The sequence below is a fragment of the Staurois parvus genome, unplaced genomic scaffold (assembly GCF_062004578.1).
Source record: "Staurois parvus isolate SC_StPar_1 unplaced genomic scaffold, SC_StPar_1.0 ptg000086l, whole genome shotgun sequence".
Classification (NCBI taxonomy): domain Eukaryota; kingdom Metazoa; phylum Chordata; class Amphibia; order Anura; family Ranidae; genus Staurois; species Staurois parvus.
The window spans coordinates 10,788,956-10,801,457 of record NW_028317882.1 but is presented as its reverse complement, the minus strand read 5'-3'; the positions used below and the strand labels follow the sequence as shown (position 1 = coordinate 10,801,457).

At 42.9% G+C, this 12,502-nt stretch overlaps 1 protein-coding gene across 1 annotated transcript in view; it reads left to right on the top strand.

The window, feature by feature from the left end:
• Window positions 1-12,502, top strand: part of PIK3R2 (phosphoinositide-3-kinase regulatory subunit 2) — a 111,029-nt gene that overhangs the window by 80,608 nt on the left and 17,919 nt on the right. Inside the window, exons 10-13 of the mRNA XM_089670045.1 lie at window positions 5,464-5,644; window positions 5,868-5,993; window positions 6,087-6,229; window positions 10,166-10,342. Of these exons, the coding sequence (XP_089526171.1) occupies window positions 5,464-5,644; window positions 5,868-5,993; window positions 6,087-6,229; window positions 10,166-10,342 (627 nt within the window). The remainder of the gene's footprint in view (window positions 1-5,463; window positions 5,645-5,867; window positions 5,994-6,086; window positions 6,230-10,165; window positions 10,343-12,502) is intronic.

Genomic DNA, 12,502 nt, shown 5'->3' with positions numbered 1-12,502 from the left:
TGATCAGTGTGGCCCCAGAAGTGCCACCTGTCAGTGCTCATCAGTGCCACGTGTCAGTGCCCATCAGTATCAGTGCCACATCAATGCCACATATCAGTGCACATCAATGCCGCATATCAGTGCCTATCTGAGCTGCCTTTCAGTTTCACCCATCAGTGCCAGTCAGTGCCACCTATCTGCTGCCAATCAGTGCGCATCAGTGCCAGTCAGTGCCGCCTGTCAGTGCCATCAGTGCCGCCTGTCAGTGCCATATATCAGTGTAATGTATCAGTGCTGCCTTTCAGTGCCCATCAGTGATGCCTGTCAGTGCCCATCCGTGCAACCTACCAGTGCCTATCAGTGCCACCTATCAGTGCAGCCTATCAGTGCCCATCACTGCAGCCTCATTAGCGCACATCAGTGAAGGAGAAAAATCACTTATTTACAAAACTGTATAACAAAAACTAAGAAAAAACTTTTTTTTTTTTTCAAAATTTTCTGTGGTTTTTGGTTTAAGAAAAAATAAAAATCCCAGAGGTGATTCAATACCACCAAAAGAAAGCTCTATCTGTCTCAGAAAAAATGATAAAAATTTCATATGGGTACAGTGTTGCATGACCACGCAATTGTCATTCAAAGTGTGACAGCGCTGAAAGCTGGAAAGTGGCCTAGGCAGGAATGGGGTATAAGTGCCCTGTAGGCTAGTGGTTAAACAAATGTCATGCTTTTCTGCTCTGTGGAATGGTTTTGCATGGAGCAGCCCTCATCCTCCTCTTCTCGGTTCCCTCGCCGGCACTGTGGGCTCCACCCCCACACCAAGTGCCCCCAGAGCAAGCCACTTGCTCTGGGGGCACTCAAGTGTGCTCGCTCCCAAGCCCTGCTCTGTGTCTCCTTAAGACACACAGAAAGGGGCTTGACCCCATTCCTCATGATTGACAGCAATGAGGAGCCAGTGGGAGCAATGAGAAGCAAGAGGGCCGAGACAGCCTTGGCTCTCATGCACATCACTGAATCTGGGTGCAACTCGGGTATGTATTTAGGGGGGCTTCAGAGGAAGCTGCATGCAGAAGGTTTTGTTACCTTCTGCCTTTACGACTACGCTATGTGTTGTCTCAATAAGAGCTCTTCTCTCCAAGGAAAAATCTGCAGGCCTCATATTCTCATCAGTTGTATACAGGCGGGTTCATCTTAGGGTGCTCCAGAAGCCCTGAAACAATAGGCCCTCTATTATGCCATTTTTTAAAATATACCCTGCCCCCTTACCACCTCTCTATTGAGCTAGTCCCCACTAAAGGAAGGCAGGAATGTACAAAGATAAATGGGCACCTCTAGTTTTGGGGATTTCCAGTGCACTCGACAACTGCTAACCTGCCTAAAGAAGCGCTGGTATGGTTTAAGACTCAAACATTGTCCAGAACTCTTCTACCTACTCAATGCAGGGTCCAGAATATTACAAAATAATTCTATACCCTATTCTTTTTTTGCTTCATATGTTCTGGTTATAAATGAAAAAAAATGCCCAAAACTGTTTTGCTATTTGCAGTCAGTGGTAGGCACTGTCAATAACACTTTCCATACTATGATTACATTGGAGCCTCTTCTGTACCTGCTAGGCGTCTTAGAGGAGGAACATTCTTCCAGGGGTGTTTGCTTTAGTGGTCAGGCTTGTTTATGTCATGTAAAGTAGCCTTAAAATGGTTGTTTGGCACTCAGTATCATAACTGGACTGACACAGCCCCTGGCATTCTTTAGTGAACAGCTGCTGGTTCTTTCAGGCCAAACTCGTTAGTCGTGGAGACTTGACAGTTCAATCATTGAGCTCAGTTTTTTCCCAGCTGGTGTCAGGCCTGCTGAACCTCCGCATTGCGATCCTGAAAGTACTCTCTGGTTGCTGGGTCTTACATTATAGTGTCTTTTAGCTGTAGTCTGGTCTGCAAATGCAGGATGCTTTCTGTGTCCAGAGCTGTTACTCTGTATTGCCTGACCCTGTCATGGAAGATTTATTCTGCTATGTGAGTAGGCCAGTCTTAAAATTGAGGGAACCCCAAAACTTGTAAATCTCCCTGGCGGATTGTGGTGCACCTCTTTTAGTAGTGTTCATATTTTGTGTTCTTGTGTTCTCACCAGTGGCATCCCAAAATAGGCTATCTGGCAGTTCTGGCACTGACAAAGGAGGAATTCACCAAATCTTGGACCTCCAAAGTTGTGAATATTTTTATCAGTTCTCAGAAGTTTCAGATGGTATCCACACAGTCAGTTATTGCTTCCTGTGCAAGGGATATCTTTCCTGCACACCAGTGCCACCTACGGTTATCTGTGGGGTCCTGTTATTACTTATTACCAGCCTTCCCTCAGCACCCCAGTTGTTTACCATGGTGCTGGTACTAGTTCTGGCTCTACTGTGCTCTCAGGGCAAACTAAGGCTATCTAGATGATCATTTTATGAGAGTACAGAAGATTATCATCCTGGAGAATCTTCTGACTCCACTCTGGTGACATCAAGTTCTGGAGCTGCCTGACTTTTTACTTCTGCATGAAAATGTTAGGTCTAATGTTTGCTTCCTTCAGTGTACTTCCCTTTGCTCCAGTCAGTGGCTGCTGCCTTTGGTATTACTTACTTGTATTCATGCTCCCTCGAGGTGCCGGTGCTATTCGATCTTCCTCTCCCGCCCTCTGAATGACAGCAAGGCAGAAACCGGGACTAGAAGTCATGCAGGGCATCATGTCCATGTGGGACACATTATCTCTTCCTAGACTGCCCAATTCATCTGACATCAAGGGCAAATAGTTCCTGATGATAGTGGCATTGGGACCCTGCTTTAGCTTCAGTCAAGTTTGTTCTTTCAGTCTGCATCCAGTTTGACAGTGTTACAGCCGTGGTGTATGGTAACCATCAAGAAAGAACATGAAATTTCACTGCAGTAAAGGGAAGTCAGGCTTATCCAACATGTTCCATGGCTTTCCACCATGTACATTGCCAGCATGGAAAATTGGCAGGCCAATTTGCTCATCCGAAATCAACTAAACCTGGGAGAGTGGTTTCTGAATAAATATATTCGAGCACCTGTGCTATCCCTGGGGATGCTGGACATGAATCTTCTAGTGTGTCTGTTCAACAAAAAATGGACATGTCTGTCTCTGGGTCCTGGGATCTGCTAGCAGAGGCTCCATGGGATCATTTTACCTTTATCCTGTGTTTCTTTCCTGAAGCATGCTTCGTCGCCTGCTCTGCAAGACCAAGATGCAGGCACTGTTCAGCTGAGAATTTACCCCCAGCTCCTACGGCAAAAGTCAATAAAAAAATTGACTTTTGCCAAGCCAGGGGGTGGCAACAGGGCCACCTAGAGAACAAATTTCATCCAATTCAGCAGAAAGTGGTGGAGGGTCCCTGCTTCTCTGAGTGTGTGGATATCTTTGAGCCTGCTGGTCGCTAAATTACTCAGACACCTAGGTTCATTGTCCTATCCAGGGGCTACAACTGGAGTTTTGCTCTTGGCCTCCTCCCCACTTCATGCTTTCAAACATGCCTCCCTCCTTGTTTTGGTGAGTCCGATCTGCTTGCTATTGTCCAGCAGTTCTTGTCTGAAGAAATCTTTACCCCTGTAGCAACAGAACCACACTTTCAAGACTATTACATTTTTCTGCTGTTCCCAAATCCAGTAATAGAGTATAGATCATTCTAGATTTAAAGACTCTACACTTGTTCCTATCGGTGTGAAAGTGCCACATAGAAACTGCCTGGTCAGTCATTGCCTCCATCCTTCCTGGGGATTTTCTGGCCTCATTACACATCTGGAAAGCTTACTTGTATATTCCCATCTTTCCACCTCATCAGCACGATCTTTTTTTTTGCAGTGAGCTTTCAACATTACCGATTTGTCACCCTCCCCTTTGGCCTTTTCATGGCCCTCTGGGTTTTCACAAAGGTGCTTACCCTGATCTTGTCTCTGCTCTGCAATCAGGGAATTCATGTTGTGGAGTATCTGGACCATGTCCCTGTTAACCGAAATCCAGCAGACAGTGAATTCAAGTGTTGCCTATTTCAAGACTGTGTCACTCCAGACCAAGAGTCTCCAAACTTTTTAAAAATGAATCCACAGCTGCGGAATGAAAGAATTTGACAGGCTGTCAGCAGTGGGGCTGGATGGTGTACCTGTATCATCCGCCTGCACCTAATCACCAGAGCCTTATCTACGGGGGCCAGACTTTCGGTGTGCATGGGTTCTTATGTCTGTGTTGAGAGTTGCCTGGTACATCTGTGTCCCCATCAGAGTCTCCCTGCCCATTTATGCCCCAAGAGACTCTCCCCGCACATTTTTATCTCCATCAGAGTTTCCCCACACATTTGTATCCCAATCAAAGCCCCCTGCACATTTGTGGTTCCCCTCACATTTGTGTCCACTTCACATTTCTCCTTTACATCAGGGTCCTTATGGGAAATTACAATGGTAAAGGACACTTATTGTAACAGCCGGGGTGGGATGGGCTTTGTCGGGTTGCACTTCCACTGCATACTGCCTAGGGTTGAGGGGAGTTAGCTTGAGCAGAGAATGTCCCAGCAGTCTGAGGACTTTAGTTGCAGGCCAGAAAAAATGTCCTTGCAGGCCGTACTTTGGAGGCCCCTGCTCCAGGCCATTTGAATGCAACATTCTGGCAGCATGGGGCTGCACCATGCGTCTGACCGCCAAGGCCAGACTCTCCTCAGCGTGGTGGATTTCCAACCCAGCAACTTCTAGCAACATTTTGGAGCAATTTTAGTTTTCCTTAAAGTCAGACACCTCTTTTACAAGGACATCCAACAAGAATCCAGTTAGGAAATTCCACAGTTGCAGCTTGCATTCCGGCCCTCTCCACCGTCCAAATTCCAGGCATTAAAAAATGATGGGTAGACCTTTTCATACATTATCATTTGGTTTGGGGAATGGGCTCTCAAGCTCTTTGCCACAGGTGAGGGATTCCGAATGTGGACAGATTTCTCACCAGGTCTTTTTCAGGCCTTCGCAGTAGACCCTCTGATGACCCTGAATTGGTTCAACCTAATATATGGCTTTCCGTTCCTCCAATCACTGGAGGGTATTCCATTGATTTGCAATGCACCAAATTGGCCCAGGAGGATGTGGCCCATATATATTTACTTATTAGACATACATGCCCAAACAGTAATTTGGTAACATCATGACCTACACATTAAAAGAAAAATCTTCAGGACTGATAGAATAGAATTGGCAAATTCTTTCTCTGTTTATATGTATTGAAAAAGCAAATGCAAACTGTAACTTCACATCACCCAAGCCTTCAGCTGGCCACAGATTACTCTTTTCTTTTTTGATCAGCCATGTGACAGTGTTGAATGGTAGAACTCTATATCAACCAATTTTCAAGGTCTGATAATTATATCTTATGACTTGAGTCATAAATTGTTTTCTCAATTGTGCAACATTCTGTACTATGATCTTTAAATAAAGTAAGATATTTACTTTTCAGGAAAGGAGGAAACAACAAACTGATCAAGATATTCCATCGAGATAACATGTATGGCTTCTCTGAACCCTTAACATTTACAACAGTGGTAGCACTTATTACACATTACAAACATGAGTCTCTAGCTCAGTACAACCCCAAACTGGACATCAAACTGCAGTACCCCATGTCCAAGTATCAGCAGGTTTGTAATTATTTGCCTGGTTATTTCTTAATTTTTTTGTTTTTCCTTTGTTGCTCAGGGAAACTATATATTGGTTTTGGATCAATTTTATTGTAGTTGACACTTTAAAGTTTATTTTTGTTTTATATCTGTTTTTACTATAAAGTATGCAAGAAAAAAATTTTACACAGCCATTCTTCATTTTCTTTAAGTACTATATTAGTTTTGTTTTATGGAAATATAGGACCAGATTGTGAAAGAAGACAGTGTGGAAGCTGTAGGAGAACAGCTTAAGGTTTATAATCAGCAATACAGAGACAAAAGCCGGGAATTTGACTCCCTTTATGAGGAATATACCAGAACAACTCAGGTATGACTTTCACATAAATCAGCTGTGCATTTTGTTTAAATTCTGCCCTCCTCTAATATTTTACCATCCATGTTCTCTGTTTTCCTGTAATAGGAACTACAGATGAAGCGCACAGCCATTGAAGCTTTCAAAGAAACTATCAAAATCTTTGAAGAGCAGTGTCAGACCCAAGAAGCATTCACTAAGGACTACATTGAAAAGTGTCGTAGAGAGGGCAATAACCAGGAGATTGAGAGGTACTGTACACATTTTAAAATACAACTAAAGGCAAAACTTTTATTTTTTTTTATTTTTGGACAGAGTGGAGATTGATTAGAACCCCTGCCAGTTTTTATTCCTGTCTGTGCCTCTGTTAGGTATATTTACCCTCTCTATTTGTCCTGTATATCCTTATCATTGAAAGGAAAAGAAAATCCTATATTTTGGCTTGTCCCCAGATGGGACAGATAGCAAAAAAATAAACTGACAGAGCTTATAACCCTCCCTTACTCGCATCTAAAATGAAAGAAAAAAATTTTGCCTAGAGTTCTACTTCAAAGTAAATTGTGAGACTTCATTCTTTTGGGATCACCTTTCCTGGGTAAATCCTGGCCTGGATCTGAAACAAAGGTAACACAATACACAGTAAATAAAGTACATATTTCTCTCACATATAACAGAAAACGCAGAGAAATATACATCCCTTCAATAATCTCTCCTTCACAATGGCACAGTATGTCATCCTAGTCCCTAAAATAGAAGCTTTATATGTTCATATAATTTCAGAAGTTGTGTTAAATTCTACAGTTTTTGTTAAACTAATAGTTGGTGATCTGATGGGAAAGGTTTCATTCAGACACTTATTTTAAGAAGTGAGAAATGTCTCACAACTGCTTTCCTTCATTGTCACCCTATTCCATTCATCCCTGGTGAAAGCTACAAGTGATTGTACCATGGATATGGTCACCAGTAGGTAGCCTGTCCTGAGCAAATTTTTTTCGACTCTGCAACTGGTATCGGGAACCCATCGACCACGATATACCTGTCAGCTGCATCTATCTGACAGGTAGATCGCGACCCAACATGCCTGCCAGCTCCTGAACGCTTTTGCCACCTGTGTGTTTTACATGTAAAGCCAAGCCAAAAGTCCCCTATTTGAAGCAGAGCAGCAGCGCCGAGAGCACTCCTGCACCCGGCACCAGTCTAGAAAGCATACATACACTTCTGTCAAGCGGAGTGATCTCCACCCGACATGACTTCTAGTCCCGGTTTCTGCCTTGCTGTCATTCAGAGGGCGGGAGAGGAAGATCGAATAGCACCGGCACCTTAAGGGAGCATGAATACAAGTAAGTAATACCGAAGGCAGCAGCCACTGACTGGAGGATTTACTTTTGACAGTGTAATTTTGTTGTATTACAGTAACGGGGGGGGTGTTATAATGAAAAGGGTTAATAATTAAAGGGTTAATAATTACAATAGTAATATGCAGCATGAAGGGGTTAACATGCTGCAACTTGGCACTGATGCATTAGTGACCTGTGACAGTTAAATAACTCTTTTCTACTGCATTAGTGGCACCAGTGTCAGTGTTAACCCCTTTATGCTACAGCATGAAGGGGTTAATGAACACTGCCACGGACACAATTGCTGCATAAAGGTTTATTTAACACCAACACTGCCCACCAATAAAGGAAGTAGGTTGAAATAACACTACCACTGATCATAAGTGCAGGTTCACACTACTGCAGGAGGAATTGCACCTGTTCCCACACCCGCAACCACCCTCAGCCAAAACAAACAGGGTTCATTCCAAATGGCATCCCCACGCAGCTAAAATCGCAGTTCGCTTGCGGGCAACATACCCCTAACACCTATGCTGACTGACCTATTTGCAGTTTCTCCAGTCTGGTCAAATGATCTCACCTGTGTGATCCAGCAGCATATGCAGGGGAGAAGAGGGCGCGCCAACAATGGTTGGGACACTTTCTGCCCTGCAGCCGTTGTTGGCTGACACAGGTAAGATCACATGACCAGACTGAACATCCGTAAGTATTTGCACATTTTTGATTACAGTGATGTTTGTTTTATTATATTTTTATAAGTTTCTTTCATGCCTTCCTTTATTGGGGCCTTGCTAGTAATTTCTTTAAAAAATAAAAAAAGGGCACTGCGCCCAGGTGATCTTTGATCTCTTCCATGTTGCTCAGGTAGACCTCCGCCTCTCAAAGGTTGCCTGCCTCTGCTCTACAGTCTTGTTTTTGTTCATTTGCATCTTGTCTTTTCACATATTCACACATCTAGTTTTGTCTCCATCTTCTTGTCTGAAACTACTGCTTTACCCTTTAGCTATAGAATATTTGTAGACTTTTAGTCATTTTTATATATTTATTAAAGCCCTCCATGGCCAAGGTCAAATAAACCTAAAAAGCTGGTTCATACATGTGCGGTGCGGATTGAAGTTCAGGTTTCACTGCTAATTAATACAGTAGTTGTTCACCAGTTCATGTCAGGTTTACAATCTGGTTCAGGACAGGATTAGCTCTCAGGACCATCCTGGTCACACACATGCGGTTTAGAAACAGTTCCCATAGAAGTCAATAGCCTGTAATCCGCACTTGATCCGGACCGCACTGCTCAGAAATTGTACATTACTCTTCTTCAAACCTCACTGAATCCGCACCACCAGTGCACCGGACATGTGTGAACAGGCACCATAGGAAGCAATGTTTTTTTCACATGTCATGCAGATTGGATGCAGTTCAAGCCACATCCAGTCTGCATATATGTGAAGCGGCATTAACACCCAAGCCCAATTTTGCAGCTTTGACCTGTGTTAGTATATAAATATACATATCATTATAACTACTTCTTAGTGGAATATACCTTGCTTTTCACAGCAAATTGGGCTTCGATTTGGTAAAAAATTTTAATTGATCTCTCCTAATTTTCTATTACAAAAGGAAAATTGCCCCCCCAAAAAATAATTTTTTAACTTTAGCCTTATATTTTTATGCCATTTACCACAACGCATCCATCAAAAAAAAAAAAACCTTGCACGGTAAATTCTTCTTCTTCTCCTGACAATTGCAATGATAGCACAAATTAGTGGTGCACCGAAATGAAAATTCTGGAACCAAAAATTCAGGATGCACTTGGCCGAAAACCGAAACCGAAATGGACAGTTTTTAAAAATTAATATATTTTTCAAACGCAATTTATTTGAAAAAAAAAATACACTTTATTGATTCAAAAAAAAAAACAATATATACCCCAATTGTTTTGCAAAATATGAAAGATGATGTTACGCTGAGTAAATAGATACCCAACATGTCATGCTTTAAAATCGCGCACGCTCGTGGAATGGTGTCAAACTACGTTACTAAAAAATCTCCATGGGTGACACTTTAAACATTTCTACAGGTTACCAATGTAAAGTTACAGAGGAGGTCTAGTGCAAGAATTATTGCTCTTGTGTTCGTGGCGATACCTCACATGTGTGGTTTGAACACCGTTTACATATGTGGGCGTGGCCTACATATGCGTTCACCACTACTCGCGAGCATGGGGGAACAGGGGCACTTTAAATTTTTTTTTTGCTGATTGGCCCTGTGCTGATCACCTGCAATCTCCCAAGAAAAAAAAAACTAGCAATACACACCAAACTGAACATATTCAAAATGCCTACCGTTCAGTCTGTTTTATCACGAGATGAGAGGTGGTCTCTTAAACAAGGGGAGGAACAGAGCAATCAGGAACAAACTGCCTATTTGCACAATGCAGCGGATTAACCCCTTAGCTTCCACAATGAGTATAACAAGCATGCTTTACTGCAGGGGTGGGCAACTGTGGCCCTCCAGCTGTTGGTGAACTACAAGTCCCATTGTGCCTCTGCCTTTGGGAGTCATGCTTGTAACTGTCAGTTTTGCAATGCCTCATGGGACTTGTAGTTCTACAACAGCTGGAGGGCTACAGTTGCCTACCCCTGCTTTATTGCATATACAGACTGATGTGGGTTTTTATAAGTTTACAATCTACTTACACATTGTAGTACTAGAAAAGACACATCCTCAATATACAAGTAGTACAAGATATTAAAAAAAAAAAAAAAAATAGCTGCATGAACCGGGGTTTTACACTCATATGCGTCAGATATTTTTTGATTTATATCTGCTTAACTTTTTTTTTACCAATAGGATTTTGATGAATTCTCAAAAACTAAAGTCTCGAGTGACTGAAATTCATGACAGCAAGAAGAAACTGGAGCAAGACTTAAAAAAGCAAGCAAATGAAAATCGTGAAATTGACAAGAAAATGAACAGCTTGAAGCCAGACCTTTTGCAGCTGCGTAAACTTAGAGACCAGTATCTGGTGTAAGTAGCATGGTGCAGCAAATCTCTCTGTGGTATAACATTTTGTTTTCAATCACTCTCCTGCTCACAGTAAGGGTGCAGAAACAGAGGTGTATCCATTCCATAAAAATTACGGTGTCTTTTGATAAATTGCTTTGCAAAATTAATTCATGCAAGCATAACAAGTAATGCCGTAATGTTTTTTAATATGTGCGTAGCATGTTCCTTGTTGTCTTTTGCTGGGCAAATATAACAATCCCTAACATTCAATCCTAGGAGAAAAATATCTATAAGAACATTCAATAATGAATGTTCCCCAACAGGGAAACTAGCCTAACACTAGAGACAAAGACATTTTGTCCAGCAGATGAAATCATTTGAGGGATACTTCTGCAATGTGTACAGTCTCTGAAGTATCCTGTGTGAACAGCCAAATGAATGGTTGTTTGGCTGAACGAACCTCCAGCTGAAGTGCGAAGCAAAACATTTGCCTCATATGTGAAAGTGTCCTGGTTGTTGGGGTGCTGGCACCTACCCACGACCTAACAACCAGTGACTCAGCCCGAGATTCCCACAAATATTCATATAAGCCTTTTAGGTCTGGTATGGATTTTAAGGGGGACGCCATGAAAATAAAAATGGCATGAGGTCCCTCCAAATTCCATACCAGATCCTTTGAGTCTGATATAGATTTTAGAGAGGAACCACGCACACAAAAAAAAAAAAATGTGGGGTTAATTTCCCCCCCCTTCCCTAGCCCACAGCATTCCCTTATCTGAGCATGCAGCTGACAGCTGAATATGCCAGGCAGGGATTAGACACTGGTTGTTGGGACACCGGCATGTTCTCCTGATAATTTAATTCTTAAGCCTATAAGTGGTAGGCTCATTTCTCTATTAGTCAAATGTCCTTCGTTTTCTCTTAGGACCGAATGTTAAGGATTGTTACATTAGCCCAGCGAAAGGCAACAAGGAAAATTTTACACACATATTAAAAGCATTATGGGATATAGTTTGCTACACTTGTACAAATGTGGAGACATTTGCCAAGTTAACTTCTTGCCAACCGCAGATAGCCGAATGACGGCTACACTGCGACCGGCCAGTTCTGGGAGGGCGTCATATGACGTCCTCCCAGAACACGCGCCCCCTACGGACACAGCTGATCCCGTGATGTGGTAAAAGGCCAATCACAGCGGCCTTTTACCATGTGATCAGCCGTGTCCAATGACACGCTGATCACCAGAAAATGCAATTGCCGGTTCTCGGCTGCACTTTCCTCACGCTGTCAGAGCGCGAGGAAAGTACTGCCGAGAACCGGCAGTTGTCAGAGCAGGGATCGGCACCGATCATCAGGGCACTGATGATCAGTGCCCAGCAGTGCCGCCCAGCAGTGCCACCTACCTGTGCCCAGCAGTACCACCCACCAGTGCCCATCAATGCAGTGCTGCCAGTCAGTGCCACCAGTCAGTGCCCATCAGTTGCGCCAGTCAATGCCTAGCAGTGCCACCAGTCAGTGTCCAGCAGTGATGCCAGTCAGTGCCACCTGTCAGTGCTGTCAGTGCCGCCTATCCGTGCCACCTCATTAGTGCTGCCTATCAGTGCCGCCTATCCGGGCCACCTCATTAGTGCTGCTTATCAGTGCCGCCTATCAGTGCCCATCAGTGCTGCCTCATCAACGCACATCAGTGAAGGAGAAAAATTACCTGTTTGAAAAGTTTTTTAATAGAAACAAAGAAAAAAAATTTTAATCAAAATGTTTGCACTTTTTTTGTTTATAGCGCATAAAGTAAAGCGCCCAGCGGCAATTAAATACCACCAAAAAAAAGCTCTATTTGTGAGAAAAAAATGATTAAAAAATTCATATGGGTACAATCTTGCAATACCGCGCAATTGTCAATCAAAGTGCGACAGCGCTGAAAGCTGAAAATTGGACAGGTAAAGAAGGGGGTATAAGTGCCCGGTAGGCAAGTGGTTAATTTTTGTTTTTAAAAGAGACCCCTGATAGTAATCTTTCTGAATTTAGTGTTTTTTTTATGTTCGAATTGTTATCTGGTGGGTTGCCATGGGTAGTACCCACACCTATTTCTGGTTACTACTTTACAGTTGTTTGGAACATTGAAGTAAGGTCCTTTTGTCAAGGGGCTTTTGTTTGCATCAGCAAAAGACTATCCAACTATCT